This window comes from Alosa sapidissima, chromosome 7, assembly GCF_018492685.1.
Source record: "Alosa sapidissima isolate fAloSap1 chromosome 7, fAloSap1.pri, whole genome shotgun sequence".
Lineage (NCBI taxonomy): Eukaryota > Metazoa > Chordata > Actinopteri > Clupeiformes > Clupeidae > Alosa > Alosa sapidissima.
In genome coordinates, this window is record NC_055963.1 from 27,728,902 (window position 1) to 27,747,263 (window position 18,362).

General features: G+C 43.5%; 3 protein-coding genes across 5 annotated transcripts; all 3 read right to left on the reverse strand.

Moving 5' to 3' along the window:
• Positions 1 to 48: 48 nt before the first annotated feature.
• Positions 49 to 3,985, reverse strand: ddost (dolichyl-diphosphooligosaccharide--protein glycosyltransferase subunit (non-catalytic)). Its single transcript, XM_042097201.1, has 11 exons — positions 3,721 to 3,985; positions 3,331 to 3,441; positions 3,131 to 3,217; positions 2,911 to 3,014; positions 2,642 to 2,736; positions 2,179 to 2,272; positions 1,909 to 2,057; positions 1,452 to 1,599; positions 1,196 to 1,316; positions 972 to 1,078; positions 49 to 685 (listed from the first exon to the last, which is right to left on the reverse strand). The coding sequence occupies exons 1-11, from the start codon at positions 3,953 to 3,955 to the stop codon at positions 536 to 538; spliced, it is 1,401 nt and encodes a 466-aa protein (XP_041953135.1). The 5' UTR covers positions 3,956 to 3,985; the 3' UTR covers positions 49 to 535.
• Positions 3,986 to 5,923: 1,938 nt separating this feature from the next.
• zbtb17 (zinc finger and BTB domain containing 17) lies at positions 5,924 to 13,594 on the reverse strand. Of its 3 annotated transcripts, none has more exons than XM_042099167.1 (15): positions 13,438 to 13,594; positions 12,366 to 12,597; positions 11,839 to 12,021; positions 11,349 to 11,702; positions 11,145 to 11,237; positions 10,812 to 11,038; positions 10,540 to 10,682; positions 9,920 to 10,220; positions 9,548 to 9,635; positions 9,162 to 9,278; positions 8,210 to 8,330; positions 7,933 to 8,063; positions 7,540 to 7,815; positions 7,188 to 7,277; positions 5,924 to 6,986 (listed from the first exon to the last, which is right to left on the reverse strand). In XM_042099167.1, exons 2-15 carry the CDS (start codon positions 12,568 to 12,570, stop codon positions 6,619 to 6,621), a joined length of 2,697 nt encoding a protein of 898 aa, XP_041955101.1. In that variant the 5' UTR covers positions 12,571 to 12,597; positions 13,438 to 13,594; the 3' UTR covers positions 5,924 to 6,618. The 3 variants fall into 3 exon arrangements, with proteins under 3 accessions (XP_041955101.1, XP_041955098.1, XP_041955099.1); XM_042099164.1 differs by having other exon boundaries at positions 11,349 to 11,705; XM_042099165.1 differs by lacking the exon at positions 13,438 to 13,594 and adding an exon at positions 12,739 to 13,368 and having other exon boundaries at positions 11,349 to 11,705.
• A 2,599-nt stretch (positions 13,595 to 16,193) lies between these two features.
• Positions 16,194 to 18,274, reverse strand: hspb7 (heat shock protein family, member 7 (cardiovascular)). The gene is made up of 3 exons (XM_042099398.1): positions 17,839 to 18,274; positions 16,634 to 16,767; positions 16,194 to 16,482 (listed from the first exon to the last, which is right to left on the reverse strand). Exons 1-3 carry the CDS (start codon positions 18,008 to 18,010, stop codon positions 16,303 to 16,305), a joined length of 486 nt encoding a protein of 161 aa, XP_041955332.1. The 5' UTR covers positions 18,011 to 18,274; the 3' UTR covers positions 16,194 to 16,302.
• Positions 18,275 to 18,362: the final 88 nt, after the last annotated feature.

Genomic DNA, 18,362 nt, shown 5'->3' on the forward strand with positions numbered 1-18,362 from the left:
CCGGACATGACATCATCTAATGTGAACACAGACAACATATGCATCAGATAGGGTGGAATGTCATTTTTTACTGCAGTTTTGGGATTCAAACATCTTCTTTTATACAAACATTGAACATTTTCTTCCAGCAATTTCAAGACCAAGTAATCAGTGCATTTCTTATTGAATCAGTATCTTCGTCTACAAAGAAGTCTGAATTTTTAAAACAAAAACACATACTTTCAATTCACTGACACTGATAGAAACTCAGCCTATTTTTCCATTTTAAGTATGTAGAGATCCTCCATTGTGAAAAAAAACATTATATACACGGTGAAGAAGCAACAATTTAGGTCCTTACTGTCTGTAAAAAACAGTGGTGGTATAGCACACTCTATGAATCCAAATCAAACTCATACACAGCTCCTTTCTTCAGGTTTCTCCCAGGTACACAACAGCCTGGACGTTGTACATGACACTCAAACCCCCCACCCTTTACCCCTTCGGTCTTGTCACAAACATGGCTTTGACCCCAATACTCCAGTGCTTGACCTCTTTAATCTGACTTCTCTTTCTCTTTCATATGTAGGAACACAACACTGAAGAGGAAGAGTCCGCCCATCATAGAGAAGACACTAGCATAGTAAGGGTAAGCAGAGGGGATGAAACGCTCATACTGAGTGTGCTGCAGTGGACGAACAGACACCTGAAAGACAAAAGAAAGACGCATCGTTCAAAGATCACACTGAGACTTGTGCTTCTATATCAGGACCACATTCTCCCATTCACATGTAATCATTTTTTTACACACTTTTGAGTTGCACACATTGTCCCATTCACACTTTTGTCACACCCACAACGCGCAAGTTCAGAATCAAGGCGGCCTTATGAAAAAGGCATGATTTTTTTAAAACAGATTCAGACTAAGCAACAACAAGAACATGGCCCCAATCGAACTCAAAACTCAATTCCCTGCACAGTGAAGTACTCACCTGTGTTGAGGAGTACATGTGTGTGTACCCCAGCCTGTTGTAATCAACCTTGAACTGAAATACACCATACACATCTGGTAACTTGAACTGGACGCTGTATTTTCCACCTGCAAAAAACGCAAGGGTTTAAAAGTGAGACTATTACATTCAAGTTGGCAAGAAAGAAAATGAATAGGAGGTCTACAAAATAGCATAGTGTTTAAGGTCAACAACTGGGGCTATACCATTTTTCTTGAGGTAGGTCCTGACGAAGGGGTCAATCCTGACAAACTCCAGCTGAATGTCATCTCCATCAAAGGGCACCCAGCGGCCCTCCGACAGCATCTCAATCACAATGCTGTACTCCTGTTAGGAATATGATCATGTTAGCGCTATACGTAGCAGATACTCCAGAAAAATATGGCGTTACTTCACCATCCCCTTGCAGATTCAGCTAAAGCTTAAAACCAACATCACTGAGCTGTTTTTGCAGACACTCACCACCAGGTCTGTGATGGTGTAGGCAGCTGGTGGGGTGCTCTCTCCAACAGGATGATGGGTAACAGCTCCCACCCTGAGCACGCCAGCCTCCTTGAACACCCAGCTGGACAGAGCCTCGGCCAGCTCCATGTTGCCATTCTGGTCATGTCTGTGAACAGTTGAGCATTAGGAGGTTGCGTGACATTCAAACAACTTTTTTCCCATATATAACATAGAAGTGTAATCCTTACACTAAAAAAAAGGTTTTCAGGTTTTGTTCCCCAAAATCATGCCTTTTTAAAAGGTAAACATGTGTTCATACTAACCTCCTACAGCCATAATGCAAAAGATGTGGAAATATGATATTTATTTTGATATTATAGTGGTGGAACCACAATGAGGGTTCTGTGCTCCACTTGAGAGGAAGAGAGAGATAATGGTGTGATGAGTGGTGAGGAAGTGAGAGGTGGTGGTGTACCGCTGGGATCCAGGTGTAGCCTTCTGCACAGCGGAGCTGAAGAACGCATCGCTGAAGAAGTCCAAAGATCCGCTGAAGACCACGCGGGCGTTGTTCCTTGCCTGGAGGCCTGCAATCAGGAGTGTATTCTTGCCCACAGCGTGAGGGTACTGGCATTGGGGAACAGAGAAAGCATTAAGATAGATGTTTCAAAGAAAAACAATTTTGGATCATATTTTTGAAAAAAAAAAAAAACATGGAAGAATGTAAGGTTTAAAAAAAAAGTATTACCTGTTTGATGGGCTGATCAGGGAAGAAGGAGTAGGAGGTGGAGGATCCGGTGAGAATATCCAGCACCAGAGGGTTATCAGGGTCGGCCACCATGCTAAAGAAAACAAAACAAGGCACCGCCATGATGGCTTCACTGAACAAACCATGGTACTCCAAACAAAACAAGGCACCACCAGTATGATGGCTACGTCAATCAGCATAATATTTTTAAAATGTAAATGCATTCATCATATTATTAGATGGTAACATTTATGAGTAAAGAGATAAGTTGTAGGCCAAATATATTTCATAAAAGACAAGACACTCAAATGTGTACTTCAACCCGAGAAATGGAAACAAATTGTTTCTGTTGGTAAGTTTTTTGTGGGGTAGTCTACAAGGGTCCCTGTATAAAAATTCAATTAACATTTACAAAATATTTACAGATGGTCTGACCATTTTATTTGAACAAAACTGAACTTACCCAACACCCTTGAAAAGGATAGGTTTCTCAGTGGGCTTGCCAACAATAGTTGGTGCTTTGAGCAGGTTCTCTGGGTCAGCCACAATCAAAGAGTGCTGGGAAATAAAAACACGTCAACAAATAAGATACACACTTGCTATGAATAGCATGTTTGGCGAACCCAAACAAACCTGACTTTTAGGAAGCATTTGACATTCTTACATTGTGACCTCAAAGTTCGTTTGGGAATAAAAGCGATTATGTGGGACAGTAGAAAATGTAAGGCTTACATCACCAGGGTCTGACACATCATAATTATGATGATCAATGACAGCAGTCTTTTCTTCATCAAACTCAATGCCACATTCGCTGCCAAGTTCTCTCAAGGGGTCACCTGAACAGCAACAAGGAAATGCAATGTTTTACAGCTCTGCTCTCCACCTCATAACCTGTCTGGTAATACATCAAACAAACCAGGGATCAAATCGAAGGCTCTCTCCACTTCCTTACCAATGTCAGAGCTTGCAGCAACAAGGACATTTCCTCCACCATCAATGAAGGCTGTGATGGTCTCTACGTTGATATTTCCGCCAAAGTCTGAAAAACAGACAACGCCATCTATTAAATGCTTCTGAAAAAAACAAAAATGTTACTACTGCCAGCCTGGAATGTAGGTCGCCTCTTCGGTAAAATCACAGAAACACACTCACCTTCCACCGATGGGGAGAAAATGACGAGATGGTCATACAGAAATTGGCCATATTTAATGAGAGACAGGCTAGGATCGTCGGCAGTTTTGAATGTAAGGTCGAATCCACGGTCTGCAAATCAACAGACAACAGCTGGGTTAGGAAGAAAGCCATCTAAATAAATATGTGTATGAGCACTGGCCCAACGTTGTGTACATCCTGAAGGTGCACTTATTTGGTAGTCGAAAGCATGTGATAAGGAAGGGAATAACGACACGTCAAATAACACTTAGCGTGATACCTTTAATGAAATGTAGTCTAACGTTACATAAACGTAAGAGTGCAACAGGATAGCTAAACTATTACACTGTCTGATGAACGCCTGATGAACCCTCAAACACCGATACTCACCGGCTAGACTGCGGAAGAATATTGAATGAGTGTCTTTGATGTTCGGGTTGTCCAACAGCACGAGCGTCTTTCCGTCTCCAATGGCTACTTGCAACAAGCAAGCTAAAGACGCCACAAATAGGACATTACTTACTATTCCTGTTTGTGAAGACTGTGCCATGTTAACACTACGTCTTTTGCAGTTGTAAGCTGAGGAGCGGCCACATTCGGCTGCAGACTGTTCTTCCACCGCCATTTTCCCGTTTAGACAACGTCAGCCTAAGAAACTGGGTAACCTTTGGCCCATCCAGATTCAACCAATCATAAGCGTTCACGCACAACCCGGAACATGCCAGAGAGGGTTAAAGCGGAGCTTTGATAACGCAGTATATTCATTCCATTCATTCAGGTAGTGCTAGACCACATAGATATACTGACAGACAGTATATTGTGCTAGACTACTGTTTTGGAAGGGCGTGTACCTCATCACTGAACCTGTTTTTAATATATATATATATAAAACAAAACTGAATTGTACATATATACTCTATCTTTATTACTGACCAATCCTTACTATTCTTCACTATAGAGCCTCTAGTGCTACAATAGGAGAACTGCATTTCTGAAAAATTCATATGTCAAAGTTTGTTCAATTTATGGCAAGCTGACTCTTTCTTTTGTCTATAAGTCTTTACTTTTTAAACAAAATGCCTCAAATGTTTTTTTTATTACGAATGCAGTCAGGTTTAATATGTGATTACTTTGCAAACACTGACTGACATTTGCTCTGATAAAGGAATAAGCATCTGTAAAGTTACCAAGAAATTCACCTGGCTTTACTTTTGGATCTAAAGATTTCACATCATTGCGTTTGCCTAAAAATGGTCACACTGCTCAATGCACAGAGTAGGCCTAACACATCTTGTACAACCTTCAGTTTAATAAATGTATTAATACAACCCCAAATCAGAAAAAGTTGTGATGTGTAAAAAAATTGATGGAAAATATATGTTCATTTTGAATTTGATGCCAGAAACATGTTGGGACCAGCAAAAAAGTTGGGACAGGGAATGTTCACCACTGTGCTGCTTCACCTCTTCATTTAACAAAATTCTGTCAATGTTTAGTAACTGAGCAGACCAGTTGCTAGAGTTCTGAGAATGAATTGTTGTCCCATTACTGCCCGAGGATTTCAGTTGCCTGGAATTGTTGTCCCATTACTGCCCAAGGATTTCAGTTGCTCAACAGTATGTGGTATTCTTAGTCATGTTTTTCATTCCATGATGCACCTAATTTGACAAGTCTGGACTGCAGACAGGCCATCTTAGCACCCAGACTATTCCTCTATGGAGAAATACTGTTTAAATATGTGCAGAATTCATTTTAGCATTGTTATCCTGAAATATTCAAGGTCTTCCCTGGATATGTTGCTCAAAACCTGTATACATCATTCAGAATAGATTGTGATAGATTCATCTCCGATAGATTCATCTCCACACCATCATAGATGTTGGGTTTCGAGCTGAGCACTAAAACAAGTTGAATAAGTTGGATACTTGGATAGGCCCTCTCCTCTTTAGCCCAGATGAGTCCATGATTTCCAAGCTAAGGCCCAGATAAGACAACAGTATTTTCTGTATCATGTGTCAATACAATTTTGGCTGTTGCATGGTTTTGAATTGAGTCTCAAACTGTGACTGGTTATCAAAGGTTTTCCTGAGCCCATACAATGGTTTACTTTACAGAAACAGGTCTGGTTTTGATGCAGTGCCATGTGAGGTCCAAAAGACCACGGCCATCCAATATTGTTTTTCAGCTGTATCCCTTGTTTGCAAAGATTTCTCTGGATTCTCTGAATGTTTTAATCATATTATGTCCTGTAGATGATTAACTCCCCAAATACTTCACAATTTCATGTTAAGAAGCATTTAAATTAAATTGTTTCATAATTTGTGCCCACTGGTTTACACAGAATGATGAATACCCCTACATCTTTACTTCTAAGAGACCCTGCCTCACTGGGATGCTCTTTTTCATACCCAATCATGTTGCCAGTTACCCTAATTAGTTGTGAAACATTCCTCCTTTTGTTTTCTTTATAATTACACAACTTTTCCAGCATTTTGTTACCCCCATCCCAACTTTTTCGTCAAATCTGTAATTTTCAACATTTGATATGTTGTCTGTGTCCTTTTTGCAACTAAATATGAGTTTAAGAGATTTGCAGATTATTACATTCTGTTTTTATTCGCATTTTACACAACGTCCCAGCATTTTATAATTTGGGGTTGAAGGTGTAATTGTTTTTTTTTTTTTATGAATAACAAATCATTTCCAAACTATGAGTTTTTGATAGGTGTTAATGATTTCATATAGCATCTTTTACACTATGGGTGCAAAACATGCATGGTTCTTATTCTACTGGTCTGTGGAAAGGATAGGAGTATTTACAACCACATAAAATAGACAAGGTGCATTCTGTCACAAAGCTGACAAGAAATATAGCAACAAGAGTATTGAAAAAGCCTAGGAAGATATACTGTTATTTAGATAAGTAAAATAAATTAGTGATATACTACACATTGTTCCAAAAACATTATTTTGAATGTGACATTTAGGTCTATATTGGGCGAGACACATTTATTACTGAGAGTCTGCATTTGATTGTTAATCAACACCCTGATTATACTCTTAAGACAGAGTATCACAAACTCTAAAAGAACATGGAGAAATAAGAGAGGGTTTTTTTCTCTCTCAGGCATGAGCCCAATATGTTTTCCTTATAACCAAGGAATGAATTGGTGACAAACCCACAGAAGGGGTTCAGAGTATTTTAAAACAGAACCAATCATCTACACCTAGGAGTTTCTATAGTGCAATTAATCAGGCATCTAACTTGAGCATGATCATTCTGAGATCCTAAGTCTGGCTATCGCAGTCCATCTCCTCCACCACCTCCCCTCCTCCCTCCACCTCAGTCACTGTTTCCTCTTTAATCTCTGTCGGAGGCAGCCCTTCCTCAAGTGCCACTGTCTCTCCGTCCGTCCCTGCCTCCACCTCTTCCTCGCCGTCTCGCGTGCGGAAGAGGAGCTCTCCGCCCTGGATGACCTGCTCAGTGGTCTGCCAGGTTGTGTCCCCCGCGGCGTACTGCTGGTAGAAGTCGGAGTCGGCCTGGAACATGACCAGGGCCTGTGCCGTGTGGATGCGCACATGCTGGGCCAGGGAGCTGGCGTCCAGGAACTTCTCACCGCAAGAGTCACACGCATACAGGATCTGTGTGTTGGGGTCTGGGCCGGAGGGAAACCACAGTATACACAATACAGTATTATTAGTCAACCTCAAAATATTTATTGTGATTATTAACCTGTTTCTACCTCCCACCATGTTTGTAAGTTTTCTCATTAATACATGTGTGATGGACGTAGTATAGTAGTTATAATATTTCCTTTTGCAATGTATTTTTTAGGTCTAGCAGGCGGCCCACTCACCTGCCTCCTGCACCTTCTCCACGGCCTTGGTGATCTCTGCTTTCAGGGCTTCTGTTTCGTCTGCTGACACGGTTGCTGCAACTGGAACCACTGGAGGGAAACGTTTTTAAAGTTTACGACAATGGTCATTACAAGTTCATTCCCCTCTGTAGACAGCTATTCTAATAATCATTATTGTACTTCAAATCCCTCTGCCACCATATAACCAATTACCTTTCACAGAAGCATTAGAAAAATTCTCCTGATCAAAAACATTGTTATCCAAAAATAACACACAAACACAATAGGTTTCTCTTTCGCATTTTCTTCCCAGAATGGATAATGTTAATTTGTGACGTTCCTCTCTTCTAACCTGTTAGTTGTGCCACGGCACTGGCTGCCAACGCCTCTGTAGCAAGGGTCACAATGTCATCGGTGGTGACCGTGACTATGTTGACCTCGCTGTCGTCCAGCTCTGAGGCAGACGTGGAGACTGGTTGGAGTTTATCGTCTCCCTCTCCATCTCCTTCGGCCACCACCAGCCGCTTCATGCCGGCCTTGCCCTGGTGAACGGTCTTGACATGCGAGCGCAGATTGTCCACGCGGTTGAAGCCCCTGCCACATTTGTCACACAGGAAGGGCTTTTCACCTGTCATAGACGGAAGAAAACAAATGTTGCACATGCGTTACAATCACCACTTAGAAATACCATCTTTCTCAGTTCAAATGTCAGGGAGCAGGTTTTCATCATGCAAGTTCTTCTTACCTGTATGAATGATGATGTGCTTAGAAAGATCGCCGACGTTGACAAATGCCTTGTTGCAGACATGGCACTTGTGTGGTCGGATGTTATCGTGGTGTCGGATGTGGTTGGCCAGCTGACTGGACTGTACAAACCTGATTAGAGAGTAAGAAGGTTGAGGACAGGGGAATAAGCAGAAAATAATGAATGTTAAATAAGGGATTGAGTCTGTTCGCTTCATAATATGTCTCCATATCCACTCTGGGACACATACGAGTCAGAGCGATCATTCAAATCTGACCTTTTCCCGCAGCGATCGCAGACATAGGGCTTTTCTCCTGTGTGCTGCCGGACGTGTGCGATAAGAGAGCTGGCCTGAGCAAAGCCCTTCCCACATATGAGACAAAGGCAAGGCTTCTCACCTGTGTACACATACGGCTTGGTCAAATAAAAAGGTCAAAAATATAGTGTGGGCCCTAATTTAAAAGGCGGGCAAAGAGCACTAGTCTGTCCACAAACAAGTGGGCTCATCCATAGATATTAGAAAGCTAGATTCCGCATTGTCCGTCGAGTTCTATAAGGTGGCGATAGATCGATAGATAGATAGATAGATAGATAGATCGATAGATACTTTATTGATCCCCAAGGGGAAATTCAAGAGACGGAGAAAAAGACACAAAGACACAGAGCTACTAAGCAGGCTGCCACTCACGTTGGCGCCGGAACCGGAAGTGATATGCAAACACGGCGCCATATTGCTGGGGGCCAACACCTTTACTGTCTATCGGCAACACTTGCCGGCAATCAGAGACACCTGTCTGATTTCCAGTCAGAGTCACATGCTCCTCCATTGACCTCCAGTGATTTTTGCCCCCACCAAGATGGCATCGCTATTTACGTACGTTCTGGAGCCCAATGCGGTATCTAGCTTTCTAATATCTATGGGCTCATCAATGTTTGCGCTTAAGGTCTGATCCATGGTATTAAATTAGCAAGTTGCCTAGTTATTGAATTGGCTTTAGTTAGACTTTGCACTCTGCCCATCATTCAAATTAGGGTTCAAATTAGGGTCTGTTTCACTCGAATAATGCATATCATGTAATGAGAACAGCACACGCTTGTGTTATATCAGAGATGTATATTGAAATTTCTGTGTTCCATTAGTCATGACCTGTCTGTTTTTTTCTGTGTCTCTTGTTATCCCTGTAATCTATTATCCTCATAAGTAATGTGCGCTCAGGTGAGCAACGCACCTGTGTGGATTCGGACGTGTCTCTGCAGGGCTCCCGGGTCAGCGAATGCCCTCTGACAGTGCATGCACACATAGGGCTTCTCCCCGCTGTGAACCCGCAGGTGTCTTTTCAGGTTCCCTGCACACAAACACACACAAATCACTGTCAGACTGGCTTTCACACGCACTGTCTGGTGTCAGACTCAATTCCACACAAGCCAACACATGTTCACTTACAGACACAGATACAGAGACAGACAGACTTACACACGCACACTCACACACACACACACACACACACACACACACACACACACACACACACACACACACACACACACAGACAGACACACGCCTCCTGGCACCATACAGTGCTTCTGTCTGTCTCCTGTGCTCATCTCTCCTCACCTGAGGTGGTGAACTGTTTGCCACACTCCTTACACTTCAGTGGCCCGTCTGCGATATGGATCTTCAGGTGAGCCTTCAGATTCCCGATCTGTGTGCAGAGCAAAGGAAAGAAGCACCAGGTTCACCAATCAGTCATGATACAATCACATCTCACTTTGCTTTCTTCATGATGCCCCATAGAGATGCTACAATACCCAATACACTCAGTGTCACACTTGCAGGCCAATATCAATATCATGTCTGCAAATGTTACTACCCACCCCTGCTTCTTAGCCACAGGACCTCATACCTTATATAAGCTTACATTGCTCATTCTCTCTCACACACACACAAATCTAAAAATAAAGAACTGCACCCTGCCATCCTCCTCACCTGGTTGAACTTCTTGTCGCAGTGGGAGCACCGATGCCCCTTGTCGGTGTCGTGGGTCTCCAGGTGGCGCATCTTGGCCGTGGGGTCGGAGAAGGCGCGGTCGCAGTAGTCGCAGCGGTACGGCTTCTCGCCGCTGTGCACCAGCTGGTGGCGCTTCAGGTTGCCCGACGTGGTGAAGAGCTTGCCGCAGTCCTCGCAGCTGTAGCGAGCCTCGCCTGTGTGCCGCTTGCGGTGCAGATTGAGCAGGCTGATCTGCCGGTAGCTCTTACCACACGTCGAACAGCAGTACGGCTTCAGTGGGCTAATGACACATTATCATAACAGCAATACTCAATAAAGTACAATAGCACTGAGCAAAGAGAGGGCATGGATATATTGCTCTCACAATATCAGACAGGTGATAAAATAGACTTGAAAATCATACTTTTTCCATTTGTCTCATTTATTTCTCTGACCAAGGACTGACTTGTGTCTGGATGTACATGTCTTATTTGACACTAAAATGTTTATATTCACTGATTGTCAAACTCTTTATGGTCAACAAAAAATACTTTCAATATATTCTGGATCTTTTCCATGTAGTTGAGAATTATACAAAGTAGAGGTCCTTTATTTCTCACCTGTGTGTTTTCTCATGTGCTTTGCAGGCAGCTGGATCCGAAAAGGCTTTGTGGCAGTCTCTGCAACTAAAGGGCTTCTCACCCGTGTGAATACGGATATGCCTCTTGAAATTGCCCGTGTGAGTGAACTTCTTCCCACAGTCCTACGCACCATTGGCAAAAACCATATGTCAGAACGAGAGCCTTGAGGGTGGTTATAATCATATGTTTGTTTTTATATGTAAACCCAGCTGAGGATGTATAACTCATACATGACTCTGTCATTTTCTTACCTCACATTTATGGGTGAAGGAGCTGTATGCTCGGGACTCGCTCCGGTCAGAGATGGCCCCTGTCCTGATTGACCTGCCCTCGCCTCCGCTCTCATCCTCCTGCCCTTCCTCTTCCTCCTCCTCCTCATCCTCCACCTCTCCAGCTTCCTCCTCTTCCTCAGCCGCATGTGCGCTGTTCCCCTCGGTAGCTGTGTTGGTCTCCTCTGACTCCACGCCGCCATTACGACCTTTAGGAGAAGACATTTTATGTTATCATGTTATTGGACTCTTCTATCTGGCTCTGGCTAAACAAGACTGTCACAACTGTCAAAAGGTCTGAGTGGGTGCGCATACCCCGCGCGTGCAGGCGCTTTGACGCAGTCCTCAGCCTGCTCCTACGAGTGCTGATGTAGGATTTAGCTGCTGCTGATGATTTGTATGGGACCTCTGTAACAACAGAACAATGTTTCATAGACATGTGTCATAGTCATATGTCATGGTGACAAAAATATATCACTTGAAGGAATTCAGCAATGAATAGGGACACATGTTACTAACTAGGTGTGTAGTCAGCATCTGAGGGGTCATCCTGAAATGGAACTTCCTTAGCTGCCCCCTCCTCTTCCTCCTCCGCTTGCCCTTTCTTTTCAGAGGTCACCCCGGCCTTCCTGGGTTTGGTGTAAGACGGGGCTTTGGGCATGCGGGAAGCTCGGGCCACAGCCGTCTTCACCTGAGCGGTCGAGCACTCCGCAATGCTGATCGCTGCCTGCTCATCCTCTGTGGCTTCCGAGGAAGGCCCTTGCTCGCTGAGGGGTTGCTTGTCAGATGCCCCATTCACTAGTGGGGCACTGTTCTCCTCCTCCGTCACAGGTTTGTCCAAATCTGACTTCTGTCCACCTTCCTCAGCATTATCTGCTATCAAAAGGGTTGGAGTCATGGAAAGCACCAGTGAAGCAGAATTTTTCATGACTGTATGTTTGTCTGTATTCCCAGCCTTTCAAAGACTATGTATAATCTAATAGCAGGTTATGATTTGGGTTGTACTTACTAGTTGTGGAGTCATGAGCTGTAGTTGTGTCAGTTGGAGAGACGGCCAGGGTTTGATAGGCTGAGCAGGCATTGACAATTTCTTGCATCTGCAGGAATGTTGCCACAGCCAAGACATCTTCCACATTCTGAGAGCTCAGGTTCAACTTGGCAGTGTACATAAATTCAAGTACCTGACCCAGACCTGAGAGCAAAATAAAAAAGAAACCAACCACATCAACCACATCAACCAAAAAGAAAGAAAGAGAGGTCCTTAAAGGAAGTCCAACTTCTCTGGACCCCATCAAATCTTTTAGTATTTTACAAATTATAATAATCATAGGAATTATAGATATTGGGCTAGCGTTTGGGGAAGTACTACAAGACTGTACTATAGGAACAATAGAAGGCAAGGATAGTATAGGGGTATGACATAATATCATTGAAGTACACCAATACACATAGCACTCTTATAGTATTAAGCTTACTATATTCTCTGTAAAGGGACTGGGAACTTATTTTTTGCAAAGTGTATTGTACTATTGGTACCTGCTGCATTGCTGATGTCCAGATGCACAACATCTTTCTGATCCAGGAACAGAGTGCGGAAGTATGCACTGCAAGCTGCCAGCACGGCTTTGTGGGCTTTGAAGTCAATGCCATCCACCACAAAGGTGCAGTCACACAACAACCCCAGCTGACGCTGGTGGTTTAACTGCTCCAAAACCTTGCCACTGTGCCAGGGGAAATCCATGCCTGGCTAGTATAGTTTGAGAAGGGCCTAATGGAACAATGACATTAACTGAGTAATGTAACAAACTGAAGTGTACACAAAAATAAAATGTTTAATGTGTGCATTCTCCCCATGCAAACCACCACTCAAAATAAACAATTATTGATTGGTGTCTATGAAATGGAATACCTGGCCCGTCAAAAGAAAAGGGGGCCTTTTTAATTATGTTTGGTCGTCCACTTGGATTTGTTACACGAATATGAAGGCCTTAGGACTGGTATTTCACATTCAAAAGTGATCCCATGACATTACGTCATGCCAGCTTGCAGGCTGAATTGTCTGGTTCTAACCCATCCAACTTTTTACCACCTGTCCATAATACAAACAGAACATTGCGTATTTCTAAGTGCATATTTTTTAAAAGAATAACACGTAACCCCAATCGGATACTACACACTGCGCGATTACCGGGCATCACCTAACGTTATGATGGCTAAAGTTAACCAATAATTTCTAAGGGGGCTTTTACATTGTCCTGGACGCTAACGAGAGGTAGCTGCGATGGCAAGGTAGACACACAGCAACAACGCCCAAATAATACCAAATTAACCAAATCGATTGCGAAAGCCTACGCAGCACAAAGGTATGGGTCGCACAACGCTCCATCCTCGCATTTTAATCAACTTCTCTTAGGTTGACGATGCTGCGGATTGATTATGTATCCTCTCCTGACTCCCTATCCGGGATTAATTCAGCGTGCCTAGAGTTGCATGGTTAGTGTGCAAGATGGCGGATAGCAGAGAAGGTGGCCTTTTTGTTTGTCCTTCGAAGCTCGTCCTTCCCCAACGTACCATGGGAAATATTGCATTGCGAATGATATTACCTTACCTCTAAGGAACCGCTTTGCTCTCCAAGATTAATATTTTCGACAGTACGATACTGGACGAAGTTCTTCACTCTGTACATAATCTGCCCAATCGAGTTATTCGGTGATCGATCTAGACGGTCAGACTCGATGCGCCGCCATCTTCCGCTCTCTGATCGATTGATAGTGGCCGGGTGGAAAGCGGTCTGATGCGCATGCTCGACCCTCTTCCAGCAATTGTAGGTGTGTCCACGTAGTGGCGCTTTCGAGTCAGAACAGTTCTGGCTTCTCCACTTCTAATTTAGTGAATAGCCCGTTAGACAGCCCAAACACCTAGACAGCAGTTTTCTCTCTTTTATATCTCTACAATCAAACCGTTGAAAGTAGTGCTCCCATCACATTAAGAAAGTAACAGCTATGTATTGACTCTACATTCAAATGCAACCATTGATGCATATCAAGGTGCAAACAGATTTGCACTTAATTTCACACTTGCACCTTGAGCAAGGCACCTCAGGCGCCGCTGTTGTTGCAGGGGATTAGTGTGTGCTTCACCTCACTGTGTGCTAAGTGTGTTTCACTAATTCACGGATCGGGATAAATGCAGAGAAATTTCCCTCACGGGATCAAAAGAGTATATATACATATACTATACAAACTTTCTAATTGGTAGGGTTAGGCTGACCTGATTTAAAGTGGAAAATGTTATCAAATTTGAGTCTTTGGAAGAGAGCATGAATGTGCAAGCCAAATTCCATGATGATATGCACAGTGATGATGATAAATAGCCATTTTTGGTGAGAAGCACTTGGTAATTTGGGAAATGATCGCAAAATGTTCCAGTTAAAGACTAAAACACAAAGTTTACAAAATACCAATTTGCCCCATTTTGCCCATAGTATAATTCAGGCGTTACCTGTATGAAATGGCATTGCCCATTTCAGTCCAAATACAGGGTCAGGGGATTGTTTGAAAGTAGCAGTAGTTTGAAATATGAAAATATTTATACTATTTTGTCAGCACTGTCTGAAGGTGGCAGCCGATGATAGTAGTAATGGGCAGACATTGGAAACCATTTGATCAGCAAACACCAGTAGCCTACTTGAGCACCAGACCTTAGTTGCTCAGTATAGCTCCTGTCTTCCATGAGATTGGCATCATTACCAATCCTTCAGAGTTGTTTGAGATGATGATGATGGATTGACTATCAACAGTGTAAAGGACAGCTTGGACACAGCCAGGAAAACCATGAACCAAAAGAACTGATAGCATTTTATCACTTGAGGATAGAAATATGGTCATCATAGCGCTCCCTTCTGGCTGTTGGTTGTCAATGCATGTTTTTGGTCTATATACAAGGAACCTTATGTACTAGGATAAGATGACATAGCCTATACCTTATGGATCCTGCTTCCTATACTTACAAAATACTGATAGGGGAGAATGGACCTACAGTTCTAATACTATTCTGATAGATATCACAGGTTATGGTAATGTATTCTGGCAATCTGACAGCTGCTTATAATGCTAGCTTGTATTATAATGCAATGCTTTTGTAGCCTAATTGTCTAATATCTGGGTAATCTGCTCCAAATTTTAAGTTATGTTTGGTAACACAAATGCACAGTCTGACTATGTTGTATATGTCATACAAGCTCACCCATTATAAAGTGAACTTTGTGATTAAAACAGGGAGCTTTTAAACAGCGCACTAATTGCAGCACTCTCCACTGATGTGGGGCATTTAAAGTAGAAATTAAATCTCAATAAAGTAATGCTGCACATTTAGACCATGCATCATCACTGAACCCGTATTATTCCATCAAATGGTCGACGGAGTGTGACAGTGAGGATGTTTCTGCGGTGTAAAGTTTGAACAATGAGAGCCAAGTCTATTAATAGAGGGACAAGTGTTCGGGAGGGAGCGCATGCTTTTGTTTGGTCGTGGTCTCTTCTTACTGACAGCAGACACGGAGCAGAACATTGACTCAACAGCCCTAAATACGCCAGCACTCAAAGCTCTCTCTCTCTCTCTCTTTCTCTATACCTCTCTCTTTAAGGCCTATACAGATAAATGCATTAGATAATTTGTCTGTCACTGCCTCTGGTTCTCTCTCTCTCTCTCTCATTCACTTAGACATATTCATTCACATAGGGACTAAACAAGGAAGTGTTTTAATTTGACTTGATTTGTTCAGTTTTTTTTTATTTCACACCATTTTAAAATATACAACACATGAATTTTACTTTATTAAATAACAACCAACCATGCTGAGTGGAGATATCAATCTGTCAGGATGTTGTCACCACACCAGCCACCAGTTCAGTTCATTTCGGAGTCTTTGTGGCAACGTTCAGCTGCCTCCACTTTAAAGGAACCAATTATGGTCTTTGCGTCACAAGTGTGTGTGTGTGTGTGTGTGTGTGTGTGTGTGTGTGTGTGTGTGTGCGTGTGTGTGTGTGTGCGCACACACCAGTGTGTGTCTGTGCGTGTCTGTGAGAAAGGGAGAGAAAAATAAGCTGCCTAGGCCCTTTGTGAGAACTGGCAGCAAGAGTGAGACACGTGCTGTGAGCTGTGTTCTAGTAGCGTTGGAAAGGGAAAATAGGCCTTAACACGCATGTGTCACCATGCACAAATGTAAAAGGGGAATACTGTGAGACATTGTGAATAAAGGACATGGGAGTGAAGATGGGAACATTTCCACCAGTGTCAGGATGGAAAGTGGACAGTGTTTGTGTGTGTGTGTGTGTGTGTGTGTGTGTGTGTGTGTGTGTGTGAGTGTGTGTGTGTGTGTGTGTGTGTGTGTGTGTGTGTGTGTGTGTGTGTGTGTGTGTGTTGTTTTCGGGGGTTGTGCTTCAGTGCTCCATAAAGGACACACTCAGGAGAATCAGATCTTGATTTCTGTGCGAAAGGTCTGTGCGTGCTCCAGTTTAGAGGGACGTCTGCGTGCGCGGATGGTTAGAGCTCCGTCCGGCCCTAAAGACGACGTCACAGACGTTGGGTCCACGTCTTCCGGCAGTTGGCATTTGTGGGTGAAAGTGTTCATCACTGTGCCATCCGCTGCCAACTGTTTAAAAGCAATAACAGTTGCAGTTGTGAAAGTGGTTATTTTTGCATTAGTATTACTTCAAAATATCTTAATGGACCACATGAATCACTTCATTATTATTTTCCCAGAGGAAAAGGTGAAGGTGAAAAGGAGGACATCTAGTACTTACCTTCTCGGCACGGACTTCAATCTGGTTGTTGGAGGTTGTGACAATCACGTCCTCAGGGGAGAAATCACAGACGTCAACTGTGAATTCGTACGTGTCTCCCAGCGTTTTGATGTTTCCTGGAGTCCCAGACAGACCTATGGACACAATCAAGTGCGAAAAAGTCTGTCATGTTCAATTATATGTCACTTGCTTTTAAGCAGAATAGACTTCCCAAGATAAAAAAAAAGGATTTAACCAAAGGCTCAAGAAACAGTATATTAGCATATACAATCAAAGGGTCCATTTGTTGGTCCAGAGGTTTAATATATATCCTCAAAACAAGATTTATTCAAGAGTGTCATTATGACAGCCGCCTTGGGCCACTTGTCATCCGCATCTAAGTGTTTCCATATGTCCTGAAATTGGAAATGAGCATTCCTGCCCATAAATATGGCTCTAGCCTGGCATGTGTGTGCTTGTGTCTGTCTGTTTCACAGTCTTCAGTCACCAAGCAACAGACTGCTAGCCACCACCCACTCCCCCACTTCCCAAACAGGCGTCCCTTCAGTCATCCTCCATCTGTGAAGTCACTGAATTGGCGTGCTCCCAAATATTCCCTCATGCACGTTTGTTGCCCCCCCTCTAGAGTCGCTCCTTTACTGGAACATACGGGCGTGACAGTCATGGCACCCAAAATAGCCCCCTACCCATACCTACCCCCCTCACCCTCTCCTGCCCTCTCTTACTCTCAGAGTAGCACACGCGAGTGACAAGAGGGGGAGCACATGGACAGACACGATACAAAACACTCCATGGACACATGGACACGCACACTCTCTCACACATACACACACACACACACACACACACACACACATGCATTGACACAGTCAGGCCATTTACACAGACATACCCATCAGCACCAAACATGCAGGGATAAATACAAAACATGTACATGTAGTGTTCGGCCGATTATTCGAGCTTCCAGACAGCACACACACATAGAGCTCTGGCATCAATAGACAGCGCCTTGTTGGAGGCCATTAAATTATTTTCTGACACCTGCCTGACTGCACGGAAAGAGCTCACAGCGTAAACTGTTCTTTGCCCTGTTACAGTTCATATTGATCCGTACAAAGAAACAAACTGGCACATACGTTAAATGGCACACTTAGGTGGTATTGATCCAAGTCGGATGCAAAGGGCAGAATGGAAAGCGAACTCACTGGAGAAACCCAGGTCATCCTCGTGTGGCCGCATGAAAGAGCCAAAGTCGTTGGTGAACATCCCCCTGCCCTTCTCCATGTAGGGGTTAGCGGAAGAGGATGAGGAGGACGAGGAAGAGGTCTGGTGAAAGCTGCGCTCCGATCGGTAGGCAGAAGAGTTGTTTACACTCATTGATGTCTGGGTTAGCTTGAGTTGCTGAGGTAGATTAACCAGCTAGAGGACAGCCTTCAAAAATGGGCAAGAAAGTCCAATGTGTGGTGGTGGATGAGGTTGGTTAACGTTCTGAGTTCCGGTATCTGGGATATTCCAGGCTCTTCTAGTCTCTGTCACTGTGACGATGCGCTCCTGCTGAAATCCTGTGTCCCTGTGCCTGCCTTTAGAATCACTGTAGGTATGTCCCCTATCTGCAGGGCTTTTATGTGTGTGACAGAGTGCCTGCCTAATCAGGACGTTGCAGAGGGATAACGCCATGCTATATTTATCATCTGAGGCAGGGGGAAGCAAGGGGTCTGTGGTCGGAAAA